Raw genomic sequence first — 21,375 nt, 5'->3', positions numbered from 1 at the left:
TGTTGGTTGAATTGGAAACAGAAAGTCTGTTGGTTGAATTACTCTGCTTCAGCCATGTTGCATGTGCACGTTCTTCATCCCAAAGAGTGGTTTCACAGTTGAATGGTTAGGTTCCATAGAAACATGAACACATCACCACTGTGGTTTTTGTTGCTGTTGTTGTAACGATTTGCAACATGATCAAAGATATGCACTACTTTTCAACTGAAAAAGCCTGTAAAAAGAAGTTTAAAAAAACATCGTAATTCATGGCACATGTGACAACTACACAGAATGTCACCATATAGTGTGTGTGTATCTGTGGGTGGGTGTTTGTGTATGCGCAGGAGTATGTGTGTGCACAAGAGTGTGTGTATTTGTAGGGTGTGTTTTGTTTTTTTTGCGTGTGCATGTGTGTGTGTGTGTGTGTTCATACCTGTGATTTATAGTATTGTCTTAGTGTAAAGGTACACATATATGTGTTATTTTTCATGTGCAGAGGTATATTATTATGCACCATTGTACATGTGTTGTTTCATGTGAGGCGCATAGAGCCCCATTACATGGAGAATTTGTGCTATTTAAATACTATTATTGTTGTTATTTGCATTGCGTCGGTCTGTCTGTCATCTCTCTCTCTCTCCGTTTGTGAATTATTGCATCAGCACTGAACTGGACATCTGTGAATATATAGATATGGGAATAATAATCCTCTCTTTCTCTTGTTCTGTCACTTTCCCATACTCATCTTCAATAGTTTTTTTTTTCCTGTTTGATAATTAATTGACGGTTCACTTCTCTTTCCCCCTCCATTTCCTTCTCTTTTTTGTGTGTTTTTGTTTGTTTTTGAAAGCTGAATGAAAAAAGCATGTACTATTACCCTAAAAAAAAAATTAAAACTTCATTTACCCCCCCCCCCTCTCTCTCTCCCTCTCCCTCTCAAAGACACATGTTGTAAATGGACATTTTACAAGGTACTAAATGTGCAAACAAGGACATTAACTAGCACCACCCTGCACCCCATATTTGTTGGTTTTGTAACACCATCATATGTGTTTTATGAATGTTCTAGTATAGCCATTTCTGAAGACTTGGCATTTTTTATGTTGCAGACCCTGAACACAGACCAGCAGTGTGGAACTGGTTGTGGATGGGATCTTCGGCACTGATCCACTTCTCCAATGCCATGTCTCTTCAAGTCTTTCATTGCTTTGTCATCACCACAAGCATATGTCTTTGGTATTTAAGGATCTACAGCTTGCCAATAAAGGATTTTTGTGCCAGGATCAGACAATTGAGGATTCACAGACTGCAAATGACTTGCATTTGACAGTGTGTTGGCATTGAAGTGATCTTGTATATGTCAAAAAATTCTTTTTATTTGGAGTCTTCATTTTAATAAGCTGTTAAACTAAATGCCTGTGTATTTGACATGTCTGATGGAGTGCTTTGCCTCATATTAAAACTTGAAATCAGCTTTGGACAATGTCATTGAACTTCTTAAATGCAAATTCTGCCTCCTATGAGATGAAAATTTCGTTTATACAGTCTTCTACCTATGTCACTATGATTCACTTAGTGTGATATGTTACGTGGTTTTAACTGTGTCTGTGGGACTGCATGGATGAATGCTGGTTTCCAAATCTGGTTTTACATAATTTTATTATCAGACTGTCAGTGGGAGAAAGGGGGAAGAAGTTTTTTCCATGCCATGTATACTTATGGAGCATGTACTCACAGAGGACACAAGATGTGTGTCTTCAGTGTAATCCAGACTCATTTCCATTTACAGTGGTCATGAATGGCCCAGACTTTCATGGAGCACTTCCATCTATACAAGCTCAGCACCATTATTCCTGGAAGCTTCAACATTAGTCAGAAATGTCTTCACCACTCCACACTTCGTTGGGTTTTTATTTCCCTTCCTGTTCACCTCTCCCTCCCCGACTTCATGCCTGTATGGGACTATCCGTCACAAAAATGTCACCCATTGTAGTATGCATTGCACAACAAGCAATAGGCTCAGTGGTGTGAATTATGAAAATTTGGATTTGGGTAGATTCTGATTCAGTCACCGCTTTTTTGGTGAAAAATAAAAATTGTGAAGACATTGGCGTAAAAAGTGAAAAACACTCTATGAAGACATTGGTGTAAAAAGTGAAAAACACTATGAAGACATGGATGTAAAAAGTGAAAAACACTTTGTGAAGACATGGATGTAAAAAGTGAAAAACACTCTATGAAGACATTGGTGTAAAAAGTGAAAAACACTATGAAGACATGGATGTAAAAAGTGAAAAACACTCTATGAAGACACTGGAGTAAAAAGTGTAAAATACTCAATGAAGACATTTGAAAGATTGTCTCAAAATAGTATGAGGAAGAGGTCCTTATGAGGTGGCAGCTGGGATACATATTGTATGTTTGATTTTAAGGCATTTTTCTTTGTTGGAAAGAGCATTAAATGTTTTTTTCAGGGGAAACAAAGGGAAGATGACAAAAAAGTGACATGCAGCTCATTTTGTGAGTCACCTTCGCAAAATTGCTCCCTTCCATTTGTAAATGGTCTGGAAAACCAGCATCAGAAAGTTCCTGTCATGTTTGTGAATTGTCATTTCTTGTTCCATGTGAGAGTTGTGCATACAAGATTATGGTCATTGTAACAAATGGCTTCAGTCAGACTGGACATGGTTTTGTCTGGAAATAGTTTGTCAACACCAAATTTGACTTAAAAATTGGAAAAAATCAGTTCTTTCCTCACATTCTAATTATAATGACAGTGTAACCCTTGGAAGGGCACAGCACTTATGGTTAAAAAATGAAAGGTCCCATTGCCTGTTATGGCCATCAGGGCAGTGAATTCACAGCCACCATATCAAGGGCTTGGCACTTGCAGGGCCCAGTCCTCCCCTGTTTTAACCTCCCCCAACCAAAGTCAGCTACCCCATTCACAGCTGGGTGGAGTAAGGAAAGTTGTTGTAAAGTGCCTTTCCCAAATAGACAACACTATGTGGAAATGTGGCGTCAAACCCTGAAATCTGGTGAACACTGGATCTGAAGTCCAATAACGCCTAACTGATTCTGACACGGTGCTTCTGTACAAGAAATTTAGAAAGAAACCAAAAATTGTTTCTTAAGTCAGACTACTGTTACATTTTTTTGTATTATTCACAACACTTTGTGCTGTTCTATGTGACATACTGATTAACAGCAGTCATTTTATCATGTTTGTTCAGATAGGAAGTTCTGCTTAGTATGGAAGTAATATTGATGCACGCATCTGTTAAGAGCAGCAAAATTCTGCCAAGTAATGAATGTATTATGGGAAGTGGGTTTTTTTGTTGTTGTTTTTTTAAGGATCTTACTTGTCTGAACCATTAGATTTTGAAATATGACTCAAGGCATAGAAAGGCTGTTGTGTTTGTACACTCAGTGTGAAGGTCTCCTCTAACTGTATGTTTACCCAAGTGGTCATTTTGCATTGCTTGGATTCCCTTAAATGGATGAATGAAATGGCCATCAATGTGGGCTGTTTGAGGTAGAACTGCTCCATTTCTAGCACACAACTTTCAGTTTGACAAACACTGATTGCTGATACTGAGCAAAAGTGTGTTTGGTATCGTATACTGAACCAGGCCAAACTGATGCAAACAAGGCCTATTGGTTTGCCCTGCTTGGCCAAATTTCATGCGACTGACAGTGAAAAGACATCCGGCCATGTCGGATCTGCTCTAACCAATCAAACTCCTTTAAAGGCTACAAGCGCTGACTCATTCCTTTGGCAAAGGCTGTCGAAGCAATCTTGTCGTGTTTTATGCTCCGACTTTGTCTTATACTTTTATTGGTTTTTAAGCGTGTTCATTTGGCCTGTTTTGTTGCATGTGGCTTGTTTTGATAAACTTTGTTCTGTCTGATGTTGATTTGACTCTGCCTCTGCAAATTGCTATTTATTTCTTACTCAGTCAAGCTTGCCTTTCCTTTCTCTTTGCCGGCCTTGGCTATTTAGCTGGGTTCAAAGAATTGTCCATTATGCCTCACAAGTCATTCTATGATGGTAGGAACCATGAGGCTGGGTTTGAGCCTCAACAGGAGCGTTTCCCAGGCCTGGAGCCTATGGTTTTTCCTAATAGGGACCATAGTGACACGTCTTTGGATGCAGATGACGGAGGCAATGCCCTTTCCTCAAAGTTGGTCGTGAAGGGAGACCGAGGGGAAACAGGGGTGAGTGTCACCTCCCAAGTCATCCCAGCAGGATGGGGTATTCATGGGGAGTAGTAATTACTCTCTCAGTGTTTGGACACGGAGCTGGGCACTTCCTCGGCCACTATCTCAGTCACTGTGCTGAGAAAGCCCTCAGAAGGTATGTTGCTTCTTCCCCTCCTCCCTCCGAAGACGACCCTTTCCCCACCTCCTTCAGTGGGGACCTCTCCTTTGCCCACACTGGGCCAAGTCACCCCAGTTTCTCCATGGGAGGGGATTCTGGGTGCATGGTCTTTATTGTTCACAAGGCAACCCCACAATCTGGCCAGTCTGCCCTGCTGGGGGAGGCCTGTGCATGTCAGGCGACTCATTGGTCTTCCCACGGGTCTGACAGCCAAGTTGGACCGGACCTCCCTTCCGACTGTGCTGGGTTTCTTTCTTCCTGGGGCCGTATTCAAGAGACCAACGCACCTGCGGGTATATGTGAACCTGCGGGAAATCTGCCTGAGGCAAGCCAAACTGCTCGATGGAAAGCAGTATCAAATTTCAGGAACACAAGAGCCTATATGCATGAATACAAACTGGAAGGCAATTTTTCCTTAATACTTGCCAAGGATGACTGCACACAAACCAGAGGTAAACATGGCGGATCCTTTCGTTGCATTGTTTTGGGTTTTTTAAAGGGAAAACAGGCATGCTTTGCAGATATAATGTGTTTGCGAACTCTCTCAACAATTCTCTGAACTGCAGTGTGGTGTGAAGTAAAACTGAGAGCATGTGTAGAAGGGAATCACCAGGATTTTTAATCATAGATGATGTGTTAGCTTCCTAAGTGCACCACACGTGATTGAATACAAAGATAACTTGATCTTCTTAAACTGTACCCGCGGGTCCCTATCATGTCAAAGGTAATTGGCCTGAAGGCATAATGAATTTGTCTTGAATACGGCCCCTGGAGGTCAAGGTGCCATTGACTTTTGGGGGTTGGGTCACAGGATGGTTGGCACCCACAGGTGGATTCCCCCTTTCTACCTCTACTGGGTCGCACCCATGGTGCACACTGGGTTGCCAGGAGGATCAGGGCACTACCCCTTTTCCTGTCCCCCCAGAACCAGCCCAGCACATCCGGCAGAGTAACACAGGCCAACCTCCTCAATCAGTAGTGCCTCTGTGTCGGGAACTCGTGCCTCAGCCACCCATATATGACCTTCACAGTCACTACAACCTCCCTTTTAGGACTGACCGCTTCCGGGCTCCCCCACCTGGGCCAGGGGAGCCTGCAGTTCCCCCACCCCCCACACCTCTCCTTTCTCTGTCCAACATGGAGATGAATGGGTGTTTGTGCCCTCCCAGCAAACATGGGTCCCTATTTCCTCCAACAAAGTGCTAAGTGAGAAGGTTTGGCACCCGCCCTTCAAGTGTGGCTGGACCTGTGGTCCAAGCGCTCTCCACCCACGGGAGGTGGGACAGATGATAGGGGCACCTCTTCTGACCAGATTCTGGATCACCCAAGCTCGTCCCACTGGATAGACTGCCAAATCCAGGACGCCTCAGTGAGTATGTCAACTTCGGATGGGACCCAGCCCGGGATGGAGTGGGAGGAAGATTTGGAGCCTCTGTACTCTGAAGAACATGACGGTACTGATGCACATTCCTTCCCCCACTCCCAGGGTGGCAGATCAGAGATCAGGCGGAACCCAGCTCGGATCTGGCTGAGCTAGAGCTGACCTTCCCCAAGAGTCTGCCCCACACGCCACACTGTCATCCTTAGCCTCAGATATCATGACACTGCCTTCATGACCACTAGGCGTCCTAAAGTTCCAGAGATGGTGCAGGAGTGGCTCAGGGTTGCTGCTTCCATTCCTCCTCCTGGTAAGGAGTCCTTTTAATTCCCAGGTGCTTTTCTCCACGGGGAAGTATCTCAAAGATTCCAATAGGTGGTATGCTGTCATTTTACACCCTGAACCACATGGCCTATATGGAAGCAGAACCCCATGCACAGGACAGGATGCTGGTCCCGCAATGCACTCCCCTTTCATTGCCAATCTCTCTTTCAAGACATTGGCAGAATGGAACAAAATTGGCCCACTGATGCCTCTTTGAGGTCTCCACAGCATACACCTTTGATGCCTTCCTGCACAGTGCCAACCAGTTGTGGGAACAGCGTCCTGTTGCTCAGGACATGGGGCCTCCTCCTTCAGACACTTGTGGCTTCTTCTGTGACCCAAGGCTGAACCTCATCGGCAACAGAGTGGCTTCAGGTCTGACAGTGGTGGCGGACGCAGCTACCAGCCTGCAATTTAGCTCAGTGCTGGCCAGACAGGATGCGGTTCTCCACTAAAGGAAAGGGGCGCTATGCAGTCCACCCTGGGCCCAGCAGCACTCCTTTGGGTGGTACACGCCCAAGTTCGTTGGTCACAGGGCCGAGACGAACAGGGAGTTGGCAACGTATCAAGCCCATACCGCCCATGGTCGTCAGGGTTCTCTGCATCTCGAGAGGCTTGCATCCCGGGCCCCTCCTAGTGTCACTCAGCCTAAGATGAGGCAGCAGGTTCAGCATCACCACCAAAAGCCGAAGGCCGCTCACGTCCAGCCATGACAACTGGGCGTACCTAAGGTCAAAAGACAGCACCCCCAATGATTCGGCACCGATTCAACACACAAGTCGTTAAGCCCCTACAAGTAGGGAGTCTCTGTCAGCATGCACAACAGTGGCGCGACCTGGGGCTCAATGACCGGATTGTGTCAGTGCTAGAATCGGGGTACATGCTGCCTTGGGCGGAGGACCACCTGCCTCAAAGACCCCACTCTTCCTCAGTCTGAGAGATGGAGATATCACAACTTCTCAAAGGGGCGATATCACAACTCTCGGACCCAGGTCCGGCCAGTTCAAAAGGTCTCTGATACTTGTCCCCTCAACAAATTCCTCCCCAGAGCCAAATTCAAGATGGACACACAGGCACAGGTTCGACCATTCAACAGGGCGATTGGGCTACCTCTGTTGGCCTGAAGGATGCTTACTTCCAGATTCTCAGTCACCCGGCGTCCCGTCGGTACCTTAGGTTCGTGTGGAGGGACAAGGTGTTTCAGTTCTCTGCCCTCCCATTTGGTCTGTCCCTTGCCCCTTTCCTGTTTACCAAAGTGGTGCGGGAATTGGTGTCCATCGTCAGGTCGAAGTCCATTTGTCTCTGTGTGTACCAGGACGACTGGCTCATTCTGGCCCAGTTGCAGGCCCTGTGTTCCTAACTGGGCTTTGTCACGAACAAGGAGAAATGCGATCTATCCTCGAGTCAGGATGAATAGGAAGAAGTGGCTGCCGCACGTGACAGCTGGTCGCCATCTTATTTCACTGCTGGACAGTGGTTAGAGTGTAGACATTTTCAGCAAAAAGGTTCATTGTTCGACAATAAACCGCATCAATAGGGACGGGAAATAGTACTTATTTATGAAAAAAAAAGGCAAACGATTTTTGATTCTCTCTTGTGTCGGGAACTCGTCCCTCGGCCACTGTGACCTTCACAGTCACTACAGCCTCCCTCTCTCTCTCTCTCTCTCTCTGTTTCTTGCTTAGACTTGACCATGATAATGATAATAACTAATAGCAATAAATAATTGATACTAGTATTGATAATTATAATAAGAAGAAGAACAATGATAATAATATTAATACTATTGATAATAATTTATAATAATGAGTCCGAAAAAAGAAGAAAACGAAAGGAAAGAAAACAGAAAACAAAGTAGAGGGGAGAAAACACAAAGGTATTTTGATTGCAAGAGCTGATCCGACATGGCCGGGCGTCTTTTCACTGTCAGCCGCGCAAAAATTGGCCAAGTAGGGCAAACCGATTGGCCTAGTTTGCACCAGTTTGACATGGCAGGTATATACCAATGAACGGAGTATGATTCAAACTCCTCTTATTCGGATCATTAAATGTTTGCGGTAGTAACCATTTACTTTCTCCACTGCTTGCATTTTCAGTTTTGTTGTTGTCCAGCAGGAATCACACATGGGCCATGATGGCTTTGCTTCTTGTTTAATTTTTTTCCCTCTCTTGCAAGAAGGGTTATTTTATAGTTTTTAAAAAAATGCCCTCAATCAACATCAGACATTTTAAATCTTTATGACAAAAGATTTATATATGATAGATATTTTGGTTTGTGTTGATTTTGTTCTTTTTTTTCCAAAGAAAATAAGTTGTTTATATGTATGCTGAAAACAAAAGACATTGACAGTGGCCATTGTTTACATATAAATAAGATTAGGCCTAATTATACAACAGTGGCATTGGCATATTGTCAGTTGATTATTGCACTTTACATATTTGAATAAGAGGCGAATCGTGTGTGTTGTTGTTCTTTGGTTGTTGTTTTGTTGTTGATTTATTGAAGGAGAGCATTTTGCAACCCCCGGGTGGGTATTACTCCTGCATCCCACCAGGGATGATAGAACCGACGATAATATACCCCTGCACTTCAAAAATTATCAAACAGTAGGTAAGACAAGGCATACTGGGTTTACATGAATAACCTCTACAAGAAACATTTCAATTTAATGTCTTGAGGCTTGTCTCCACATACACCTTGATGATTCATGTAGTGATCTGTCTGATGCCAATTTTGATATGTTGTTTCTTCGTGAATTAGTTGAGTCAGGTGCGATTATGCAAGTGCAATCAATACACAAGGAATATGTTACATAATTTTTGATGGACCAGAGAAAAACAGAACTCGCATGGTTATTCTTAACAGGAAACACTGAAAAAATGTGCCACAAAACTCACTTGAAAGATACATTTTCAGACAACTTTAGCCCTCATGAAAAAAAAGTTTCTTTCTTTCACCTGGCATAAAAGATAGGCCTGTTTTTCCGTCCCTGTCCACCCAGATTACAAAAAGCTGTTCATTTCATTACAGCCTCCATGTGTAAGGATGGATATGGGATCTGCTGAGTATGTTTCTGCCATCAACTGGGCTCTACAACCACATTTCTGAACCTCAAGCTTGGCATACTTACCAGTGTGTTCTCTCTTTTCTTTTCTTTTTTCTTGTTTTTTGAATGGATGTGTTGTTGATCAAGGTTTGGAAACAGAGGTCTGTCAATAGGTCTCAAAGCCAGACAGTGTATTGTGAGAAAGGGTGTCATCTCCATAGTTCGACATGTTTCCTGAATTGTCCGACGTGTCATCAGTCACTAATCCGGCGTTACGTGGCGATAGTCTGACGTAGCAATATGCGGAGTGGAGTATTGGCCAAGTGGTATCCGTCCGTCAAGGAAGCGAGAGAATCTGAGCACACTGGTTTGAATCCCACAGTCGTCAGTATTTTCTCCACCTCCACTAGACCTTGAGTGGTGGTCTCGACGCTAGTAATTCGGATGAGACGATAAACCGAGGTCCCGTGTGCAGCATGCACTGAGCGCACGTAAAAAAAAAAAGGGGGAAAAAAAAAGTTTAAAACCTTGGCAAGAAAAGGGTTGTCCCCAGCAAAATTCTGTAGAAAATCCACTTCGATAGGAAAACAAATAAAATTGCAGGCAGGAAGGAAAAAAAAGAAAAGAAAAAAAGAGGGGGGTGGGGGGAAGGGAGGGCGCTCTCATTGTAACCAGAGAAGCCCGACTTTCGCACAGAGAAATCTTTTGTGACAAAACGAATAATACAATGCAATGCAATGATCCGACAGGGCAGCACACCGACGTGTCATCAGTCTGACACATGTGTTTATATGTATAGCTCTTTATCACAGTGTTTGCCGTTTTGATATGTATGTCTCTGTCTGTCTGCTGTCTGTCTGTCTGACTCTCCCTCTCTCTCCCTTTTCTCATCTGCCTCTCTTTCCCTCTCAGTCTGTTTGTCTGTCTAAACGTTCTTTGTTTATATACGGAGCATTTAGCCGTAGAAAAGAATGCTTCAATAATATTTCAATTAATGCACGATGTCTTTCGTGAAACTGTACACTCCTATCGTTATGGGCTAGAGGCCTGACAAAACATTTTTCTACTTTGTCTCTCTTGGTTTCTGTCTCTGTTTCCGTCTTCTTCGCCCCCTCCGCTATTCTTTTTATGACTGCATATCTGTAATTGCCTACGTGCATTCCTGTCTGCCTGCTTCAGTCTGTGTGTCTGTCTTTCCCCTTTCCTCTGTTTCGCTCGCTCGTTCGCTCACACAAACACACACTCTCTCTCTCTCTCTCTCTCTCTCTCTCCCTCCCTCTCTCATTCTCTGCCTGTGTATCTGCAAATGTGTTCTATCTATCTGTCTGTCTCTGCCTGTGTAGGTGTAGATGTTGGTGTGTATGTGTGTGTGTCTTTCCCTCTGTGTTCGTTCGTTCTTTTGTTTAGCGTCTTTTCACTATCAGTGATATTAGACGTTAAAAAAATAAAATAAAATAAAATAAAAAATAAAAAAAATTAATGGGGTGGGGGCATGGGGTATAACTAACATGCTATTACATTTAACAGTAACAATTCAATAATAATAATTTAAATAATCGGAAACCATTAACACAATTCTGAAGTGCATTAAAGGAATGTAGAAATAGGGCTATGAACTAATGCCTGTGAAAGTTCGACCATAAGAACCTCGTCGGAAATAACTTTACAAAAATCATCTGCAGAATTATTATTCTCTTTGAAATACTTGGGCAAGAAGGTACGTAACTGCTGGCAGTGAAACAAACAATGATGCAAGCTGAACTGCTTACCACAGATGCATGTAACATTTTTACTATACTTGATCTTCAGCGCATCAAGTTTTATACGGAAGAAAGTAGAGGTTATTAATCTTGTATAGCAAGCTGATGGATTCGGTATCTTTTCTTTAATAATATTCTCGGGGAATAATGTTCCTTTATGGTTTAAAAACTTTAACTTCCATCGGTTATGAAATCGACCCCATGCTGATTTTTCTAACAAAGTGTATGCCTCTTTTACGGAGAGACGGACATGTATTTTTGTCGATTTTTCTGAATCTTGCGCTCCTCTTTTAGCTGCTTTATCAACAGTTTCATTGCCAAGAATGCCCACATGAGAAGGCACCCAACAAAAACTGACCTCAGTCCCTTTAATCCTTAAACAATGTACCAAATGATTTGCCTCAATAACTAAGTCAGGTCTTGTTTCAAGGCTGAATAGTTCTAGAGCATAAAGTACTGATTTGGAATCAACAAAGAATGCTATTTTCGAGAAAACTATTTGATGGCTCACTAAGTAGTTCAGAGCTTGTATAATAGCAATTAGCTCAGCTGTGAATATGGAAAGGTGTTTTCCAATAAAGTAAGATTTTTCAACTTTAAAGGCAGGAATATAGAAAGCCGCACCAGCGTTTTTGTCATCAAGAACAGATCCATCTGTAAATACATGGAGATGATTCTGATATTTTTCTGTTATATGAATTCTGGCAGTACTTGTCGTGATATTGATGTTTTCTTCCTTTTTTGTTTCAGAATAAGTGATATCAAAATCCGCTTTCAACATTTCCCAAAAAGGAACAGGAGAATGATGTGGTTTTGCAGCTAACTCTTTCATGTTAACTTCAGATTCTTTTAACAGATTTGAAATGTAAGTTGCAACTGTTTCTTGTGATGAGATGGCTTTAGCTCTTTTAGGAAAATCAATGTCTGATCTTACTGTCAGTTCATCAGCAATGAAATTTTTTGTCATTGAAGTGTACCTCACAGCGAATTTTGCTGTTGCTAACTCACGATGTTCATTTAAGGGAAGAATTCCGGCTGTTTTGTATGTTTCCTGATTGGATGCATGAGAGGGCACTCCGAGGGCAATTTTGATAGCCTTACAGTCTACACTTTGAATCTTTTGTAATAGATATTTAGGTGCACTGAAAAATATTTCTTGTGCATAGGTTATCTTAGATCTTACAAGGGCCATGGCAAGATGAATCAGTGTTTTTGTATCCATTCCCCAGGGTAAGCGGCTTATAATTTTCATAAAATTGATACTTTTCCTTGCCTTTGTTAAGATGTAATCAAAGTGAATGTTCCATGTCAGCTTTGAAGTAAGATAAACGCCTAAAAACTTCACTACCTGTTTATAATCAATGACGTCACCAAGTAATTTAAAAATGGGTGTGCTAGATGGGTTACCACCTGAATTAAACAACATCATACATGTTTTTTCAGTCGACAAAGCTAGACCATTTTCAAACATATAGTTACCAATGTTATCGAGATCAGACTGATACAAACGACGTATATAATTCTGTGCTCTTTGTGGGGTTGACTTTTTTAGATTGACACCCATCCACATACATATATCATCAGCATACTGTACTAAAACTACACGATTTGACAATGCCTTTGGTAGATCCTGAATAAGAATATTAAAGAGAATTGGGGCTATAACTGAGCCCTGTGGAATTCCCATGTCAAGTTTATGTGGCAAAGAATAATGTGTTCCCACCCTTGCTTGAATAATTCTATTAGATAAAAAACTTTTAATATACTCATAGAGATTACCAGATATTCCAACTGATTTCAGTTTGAATAAAAGACGTTTGTGCCAAACCTGATCGTAGGCTTTTTTTACGTCAAAAAACGTTGCAAGGACACTTTTTCTGCGGGCAAACTGATGTTTTATTTGAGTTGTAATCTTTACTAGGTGTTCGACCGTTGATCTTCCTTTTCTAAATCCAGCCTGGTTCACTGGAATGATATTGTATTTTTCGCAGTAAGTTATAATTCTAAACAGGACTATTTTTTCCATCAATTTACAGACATGCGAGGTCAAAGCAATAGGCCTGTAACTATTTTTATTACGTTTAGGTTTTCCTGCTTTTAAAACCGGTACAACTATTGATGTTTTCCATATCTGTGGTACAGTTCCAGATGTCCAACATTTCTGATATATTTTGTGTAGGAAAACGATACAATTTTTTGGGATGTGTTTTAGCATCACATTCGATAGTGCATCGATTCCAACTGAACTTTTTGTATTGCCAAGGGAAGCTATAGCGGTTTGTAACTCCTCATATGTAATAGGAGAATTAAACCACAAGTCATTTTGCGGAATGGGATCACTGTATAAAGCACTATTTTATTCCCTGTCTCTGTGTGTTTTACACTCAGGTGATAAGCCTTCGTATTTGCTATTTTTCGCAAACATTTTAACAAAGATTTCTGCCTTTTCCTGATCTGATAGAAACTTGTTTTGTGAGTCATTTGATATTGGGCAACTTGGTAACTTTATTCCATTTTTCATTTCTTTCATTTTTGTCCAAACTTTATTAAAGTCTTTATGATCTGAAATTTCTTGTGAACAAAATGATGACCAATGATCTTTTTTAGCTTGGGCTACAGTCATATTACTCTGAGTGTTTGCTTTCTTCATTTCTTTGTGGTTTGGGGGCTTACTGTCCGCGAGGTAGTTCTTAAATGTTTCTTTCTTGTAACTAACTGCCTTTTCACATGCATCATTCCACCAGACATTGCCTGAACGGTCACCTGACTTCACAGCCTTTACTTTTGGTATCGACATATCAGCTGCTGATAACACAGCTTCTGTAAAATTTGAATACATTACATCTACACTCTCATTCTCAAGTTTTTCAAAATCGTGAGAGGTAAGAATGTTTTGAAATAAATCCCAATTTGCATTTTTATATTTATATTTTGGAATTATGTCGACGTTATTATCAGGCTGATTATCATCATCAGCGATTGTAATGATGATAGGCACATGGTCGCTTCCCAATGTGTCTTTATGTGTTTCCCAGGTACATGATGGAACTAGCTCCGGGGATATTAGTGTCAGGTCAATTGCTGTTGGTCTGTGTTTTGAGACGTCAGGAATTCTAGTAACACTACCATCATTCATAAGATAAAAGGGGCTGTCAGTGATGTTTTCTATTAACCGATTGCTTGTTACAGTTTTACAGTCCTTTTCCCAGAATGGAGCGTGAGCATTGAAATCACCAGCTATTACCCATTTACCAGGCTGTTGTTCTTGTAATGTTCTAAGCCACTCAGTATTTCGATCGTTTGGACCTTTCGGAAGATAAACGGAAAGTACGTTAAGAATTAGCTTGTTGCTAAATTTTACTGTAGCTGCACAAGAGTGTATGTCAAAGCTTGCAATAGATTTTAAAACAGGAGACTCACATAGATTATACTGTAATTCCCAAAGTATATAAATAGCAGTACTTATCTTCTTGCCCTTGTTCCCAGTTTCATATACTGGTGGAAAATAATAATTTGGAAGTTTGGGAAGCTTACATGCACTGATATTAAGTGACTGCAGAATCAAAACATCACACTTACTTGATGCTAGAAAATGTTTCAAATAGGCCAGGTTAGATAGAATAGATCTGCAGTTCCACTGGAGCAGCCTAATTTGCAATTGCGTTTGTTTTTTCATTACTGATTATCTTTCCTATCAGATAGGCAAATAATGTTATCAATACTATGAATAAATCAAACTGTATGATGGTGAAAATAAACAGTAAATGAAAGGAAACGGGAAACAAAAATAATAGTCTAAATATTGTCAACAAAAAATGCACTTGCGTGTGTGTGTGTGTGTACTTTAAAGCCAGAATTATCCTTCTGTAAGCCAGTGTATGGATGTATACAACCACCAGTTGTCTGCTGTACATTGGGTCTGTGCTTATGAATATCACATGATCCTTTACATTTAGGCGTGTGCGCTCGCACATGTGCGTTCGTTTGTATGTGTGTGGATGCGTGCGTGCGTGTTTACAGACGGAGTAGGGAGTGTGTGTGAGAGCGTGAACCTGTGTGTCTGTGAGCATATATGTGCACATGTGTAGATATATGTGATAGTTTATTTAAGTGTTAAAAACCACTCTTAGTCAAATTCATAAGTGTATTTTCACCCTTTTCTTAAATTAAAGTGAAGAGGAGTTGCGCAACGTCGACCCCACTTTCTCGTCCGGGTCCACCAATTTCCAGTGGCAAGACTAAGTCGAGACGACCGGAGGATGAGCACGGATGCAGTGGATGACCAAGATATCCTTTTCGGTGTCTCATCTTGCTCTCTGCACTCCACAGTGCGTTGCTGTAACCGCCTTCCTCTCCATTGAACCGATAGGTTTCTTCCGCAGATTCTGCCGGATCCAGACTTCGCGTGCATGGGTAGACACACCCTAGGGGCCAACTGCGTGTGGCATGCACACAGCACGGTGGAGCTAGATGGCCGTCGGTGGCTCTCCTGACCCGACGCCCTTTTATGGATCTTGTTTTTAATTCCATAAGGGTGTCTAGCCACCCGCCTCACCAGACCCGGAAGGGAGCGGTGGGAGTGCCGGTTTAGTCGCCGGCAACCCGACCCTGGACAGGTTGTACTGGATTACAGGTTACCAGTAGCAGATCTAATGACCTGACCTGACAATAATGTAATGTTAGCATTCACTGATCATACCCCCCACATTCTCACGTCAAATTCATTGGTTACTGATGCAGTACAGAATTCACTACAAAACTGGCATTTCCCATCTTCTTCATCTACTGTCATTTACACTTGCACCCCTTCCCGTTTTCTTAGGTCTTCTGGAGAGAAGCTCCTTTGGGTCCCCTAAACCTCTTCAAAGACATTAATTTTGGCCAAAGAGTCTTTCAGCATAAAGCACCTTGTGACTGGAATTCTATTCCCCTGGATCTCCGTCACTTACCAACGCTGTCCTGTTTCAAAACAAATTGAAAAGCTCTCCTGCTCAAACTGGCCTTAGGATGTGACGAAGCACAGACAGATATGAACACACACACACACTATTATGGAAAAAAACAACACCACCAACGAACAAACAAAAAAAGCTTTACTGCTGCTCGTATAAGTTTGTCCAGTAAATGTCTCTAAATAATGATGGTCTACTTCCTGGTTTCTGAAGTTATGTCTTTTTCTCGTTCATCAGATGGACACCCCTGTCTCCGCGATGAAGACATCCGTATGCTGCAGGTCCTCCATAGAGCCGTCAGTAGAGCTTCCGGATCACTGAAGATAGGTCGGGCCAGTAAGTATACCCGCTCTTCAAGAGTACTTCATAGAGGTAGCAGGACTGCAGCAGATGTTCTATTATCTGGCTGTCAGTCCCACAGGGGCCGGCACAGTGCTGAGAGACCAATAAGTTATTCAATTAATTCCCTGGTTCCGAGTCAACCGGACATTGTCCAGCCACAGTATTGCGCAGAGTTTTGATGCCTTGGTACTGCAGCATGTCACCTTTTTTTTAAAGTACATTTATCGGAATAATAAAAAATGAAATGGGGAATTGAGATGCGAGTGCCCAATGATAAGGTAGGGTAAATAGGGGCAAGAAACTGACGCCCACCCCAAAATATCGGAGATCATAATACACAGAAAGCCATTGACTTTCCGCTTGATAGCCGGGAAGACACACCACAACATGGATGCCATTCAGAAGTCAGCTATGTTTTCCACATGCATCTGATTGTTTTCAACTTGATTTTTGTAAGACCCATGCTGATGAAATTTCGATGCCAGTGTCTGTTCTTCATTTAAAGCAAACTTCGATAATACTGTTCTGTAAAAGAATTGTGTGTCAGCTGTTGAATTACAGCGTTGGAACAGATTTATCTCCTTTGCTTTTTCCTAGAAATTTTATAATCTAACCGGGACAAAACGCCTACAAAGCGTTGGGGCAAGACGCCTACCAGTGGGCCTTTTGCCCCTTCACTGGCGTTTTGCCCCCTGTGATTGGAAAAGATGGTGAAGTCTTTCTTTGTGCTTCTCTCTGACTTCTTCAAGTGTTTTTCTTGATTGTTTAAAGCAGCACTGCTGTACTTGTGCATTCCTGTACACACACACACACACACACACACACACAAATCAGCCTTTACAGGCCAGAAGACCCATTTGAACAAAGGGATAGACGACAGTAACAACAGGGTGTTCAATGTTTTTAATATTCAACTACACACTATACATATGTGCTTTAAAAAAAATTAGTATTGCTAGAGGTAACCTTGCAGTTACGCAGTTACGAACTTTAAGCTTTCCGTTATATAAATTCCTGATTTAATAATCCTACCATCTGATGAGTTTGAGCAGAGTGACTGGATCTTGAAAATTGAAGGGAATCTGTAATGATAGAGGGGAACTACATGCATTTTTACTGCAGAGTGTTTACTGATCTCGGGCGGACAAAAAACGGCATACGTCTTTCATTTTGCATCTGTCACACTGGACAAAGAATGGGTTCACCATTGGTTTCCCAACGCGAGATAGGTAGTTAATTGCAACGTAAAAGGCAAAGTGCATTCATGCATGCATGCGTGTGTGAGATAGAGAAGAGGAGGAGGCTTACATGCAGATACACCGCCTTCAGAACAATCAAGAAACCCTGCCCATTCCCATAACCACGTGTAGCATCTGGGCCTTCATTGTGTTCCAGTCAGCAGATAGGACCATTCTTCCTCTCCAAAAACTGACATTCAAAAGGCCAGTGGGTATGCAAAAAAGCAGAATCAGCGGCTATCATAACATATCCACCGTACAAAGCAAACATTCTCGAGAAACAGGCAAAGATGACTAACTGAGGCCTTCCATCTCTTCTGGAGTGTAGGCCGTCAACAACAGACCTCCACAATCCCCTATCCTAGCTGTGTCCTTGCCACTGTCTGGCTCGAGGTAAGGTTCATCTTCTTGGTGTCTGTCTGGAGGTGTCTTCGTCAAGTGTTTCTTGGTCAGCATATCATTTTCTTCCTTTGGTGGTTCCATTTCAAGACCTGTCTGGTAATGCCTTATGATGATTTTCGTCGTCGCGTTTGCCTGATCCATCCTCAGTTTCTTCTTCCAATTCCTTTCGGCTGACAATAGTGTCTTCTTCCTTAGGTGGACGTTGCTGATCTTGTGTTGTCAGTGGATTTGGAGGATTCTTCTCAGACAGCTGTTGATGAATATCGGCATTTTGTTAAATGTAGTCTTTTTTAATCTTATATCACCCAGTACCACACAACAGCACATAGTTCATGTTGGAATTGAGAAACCGATTTTTTAGTTTATTTGTACAGCACTCTGGAGCTCCAGATGTTCATGGGCTGTATTAAGGCTGCTCTGGCCTAGACAATGCTTGCTTTGACATCTGCATCTGCGCCGTCCTGCTTGTCAACAGTGCTTCCAAGATAAGTGAATGATTCCACCCCATCCAGTATCTTACGTTCGAGTGTGACTGGCTCAGCAGTGGTTGCATTTGTTCTCATGATCTTCGTCTTGTCCCTGTGGATATTGGGGCCTACTTGAGGTGATGTGGTGTCCGCTGCTCCTGTTTGTTATGGGACAGCAGGGAAAGATCATTCGCAAAGTCCAGGTCATCCATCTGGTTTCACAGTGTCCATTGTTTATTCTCTGTTCTGTTAATATTTTCAGAATACAACCAATGACAAGTAGGAATGAAAATATAGACAGGCAGTTTTGCCTGACACCGGTCTTGACCTGAAACTGTCTGGTGAATGAATGTAGATGACACTGCAACTCATTCGGCAAAGAAGACTTCTTCCAGGAAATAAATGTCACCTAAGCAGCACGGTTGAGACAAGGAAGAAATCTGGAAGAACCGCTAAAAGAAAACTGGAAGAGGTGAACGAGGAAGAAGAAGATTGGTCCTGTTTGATATGTCGTCAGCCATGTATGATAGGCAGCCGTTTTCGACTATGACCATCAGAACAGCAGAGGAGGTAACACAGCTGTCCTGACTAGAACATTATTGTAGTGGAGAGTGTCTTGCCCAAATTACATCCCCACATTCTCGGCCAAGAGCGTTTTAGGACAGTCGGCGTTCGGATGGTTCCCAAAGGCGAACTAGCCCCTAAGCTTAGAGACAGTGCAATTTTGCCTCCTAGTTTGAGAGTCATAGTCCTTCACAAAAGACTAAGCTATAAGTGATTTCCCATTGCATTGGAGAAACCATTGATAATACAGCTCTCACTTTGTTGTTGGTCCAACAGTAAACTTATGTCAATCTGTATATAACCTTATACTTACTGTCCTCAGCCATACAGTCGCACAATTCCTCGTGAGGTGTGGGTGCAGCAACTTATATGTGCCTCCAATGGGCGCATGAAGACCGCACCCCTAGATTTGTGCAGTTTGTATGCCCGAACTACAATTCTAGTGACACTGATTGATTTGCAAACCTGGATTATCAAGCTTACACACAAAGAGACAGACAGACAGATAGGGAGGGGGAGGTTTGCAACCAGTTTTGTTGATAATTTTTATTGTAGAATTTGCTGTTGACGTGGCTATAATAGAATTGTCTAGACTAAGACCGTGCTTATGTGATTACTGGAGACATGATGGAGTGGTAAGCGGAAAGTATGAAGGCTGTGTGATAGTGATGAGAGAGAGAGAGATAGTGAGAGAGAGAGAAATGAATAAAGCTATAAGCATTGCCAATTTTCTGAAATAGGCCAGTTACAATCTAAATGCAACGTGATTCATGCCTTTATAAGTATCAAGTTTGTAAATAGATCCAGGGGCAAAACGCCCACACTAGGCGTTTCGCCCCTCACGCGAGGGCGTTTTGCCCCACGTATGGGGCAAGAAGGCCAAAACAATTTTTTTTTTTTTTTAGTTGTTCACCTCTTTCAAAAAATTGTTTGTTTCAATTTTCGATTACTTGGGATATGTTGTAGCGTGGTTGGGCCACTATCGTTTACACTTTGTTACGAAGTGTTGTGACTTCAACGAGAAGAGAAATCGGACTTTACGTTTAAGGAGGGCCTCTTGCCCCGAATTTATATATGTATATGTATATGTGTGTGTGTATATATATATATATATATATATATATATATATATATATATATATATATATATATCAATACAAACAACAAGATATCCAATGTTCATACATTAGTTATGTAATTCGTCATTATCACTGGTTGTGAGGTAAACGAAACACAACTTTTGGGACCTTGGTACTGCAGCATGTGAAAAAGAATAAATAAAGTTCTTGTTTTTTTAAACAACACTTACTGCAATAAAGAAAAACCGGGGGATAGGGGGTGGTTCGAACGTTAAGCTCACGGCAGCTTCTCTCTCTCTCTGTCTGTCTGTCTCTCTCAAGACAGTTCGACAATTCTTCTCAGTCAATTTTTTTTTAATATCTTAAATGCCTCTAAATATGAAAAAAAGCACCGTCCTATCATCAGAATCAGTAAATTCCCTGAAAACATTTTCCTAGCAAAAATAACATTCTTATCCCTTGCTCTTGAACTAACCTTTTCATGCCATCTCTCACGTATTCTGGTGGTCAAGCATAGAATGAAATCTCCAACTAACTGAAGAATGAATCTACCCAAGTTTGTTTGTTTGTTTGTTTGTTTGTTTTATTTTTTTAAGCATACCAACAATATCTGATAGAACACTTATGATTTATTCTTGTGCGAAATATCATGTCTGAGCTTCTTTATATGGTAAGTCGACAATCTTCATGTGCTCTCCAACAATGTGTGACCAGGGAAGAGAGCTCTGTATTTGTGTGTATCAATATATGTGCGTGCCTGTGTATGTATCTGAGTGTCACAGCTATGGGTTAAATAGCCAGATAGATGGAGTTCGTAAGCCGTAGCAGGCAATCGTCAAAGAGAAGGAAAACTCGACAGAGAACCATGAGCTGCTCTGAAGTCGGAACGTGTCGGCGGAGGCCAGCGGGCAGACCTCCTGCAGAGTCACAAACACAGGAGAAGACCAGGCACTACGCATCACACTCAATATGGCCACGCAGACAGACATACGACGGTATGGTACTCGTCCTGGGGTTCTCCAGACGGATTATCAAGCTTGAAATGAAATTATGGTGCTTAGAGCCTCGCCGACCACTAAGGCCATCTCAAGGCTATCGCCACGTTAATAACTACTACAAGGATAAAAAAACAACAACAAAAAAACAACAATTAAAACGAGTCACCACTTCAAACTTTCCACTCCAAAGTTTAAAAAAAACTTCCATAGTTTAAAACCTTCAAATCTGGTTAAAAATGTTCACTTCTTTTAAGAAGTCCATCAGCGCCCACGGAGGGACATCACGAAACAAAGTCTTCAAAGAAACCGCCGTGTAATGTCTGCGTCTAACGTCATGCAGATCCCAACAGTCAAGGAGCATGTGTTTCACGGTGAGAGGCTCATCACAGGGAATACATCGAGGGGCCTCTTCCCCTTCAACAAGTAAGAATGAGTACCAAAAAAAAAAGTGTGCCCCGCAT

At 42.0% G+C, this 21,375-nt stretch overlaps 1 protein-coding gene across 1 annotated transcript in view; it reads left to right on the top strand.

Annotated features, from left to right (window-relative positions):
• The window catches only part of LOC143274617 (ribosomal protein S6 kinase beta-2-like), a 240,211-nt gene extending 231,686 nt beyond the window's left edge, over nucleotides 1-8,525 (top strand). Inside the window, 1 exon segment of the mRNA XM_076578486.1 lies at nucleotides 1,092-8,525. Within this exon segment, the coding sequence (XP_076434601.1) occupies nucleotides 1,092-1,148 (57 nt within the window). The 3' untranslated portion in view covers nucleotides 1,149-8,525.
• The last annotated feature ends 12,850 nt before the right edge of the window (nucleotides 8,526-21,375 follow it).

Source organism: Babylonia areolata, chromosome 29, assembly GCF_041734735.1.
Source record: "Babylonia areolata isolate BAREFJ2019XMU chromosome 29, ASM4173473v1, whole genome shotgun sequence".
Taxonomy (NCBI): Eukaryota; Metazoa; Mollusca; class Gastropoda; order Neogastropoda; family Buccinidae; genus Babylonia; species Babylonia areolata.
This window is presented reverse-complemented; position numbering and strand designations above follow the sequence as displayed.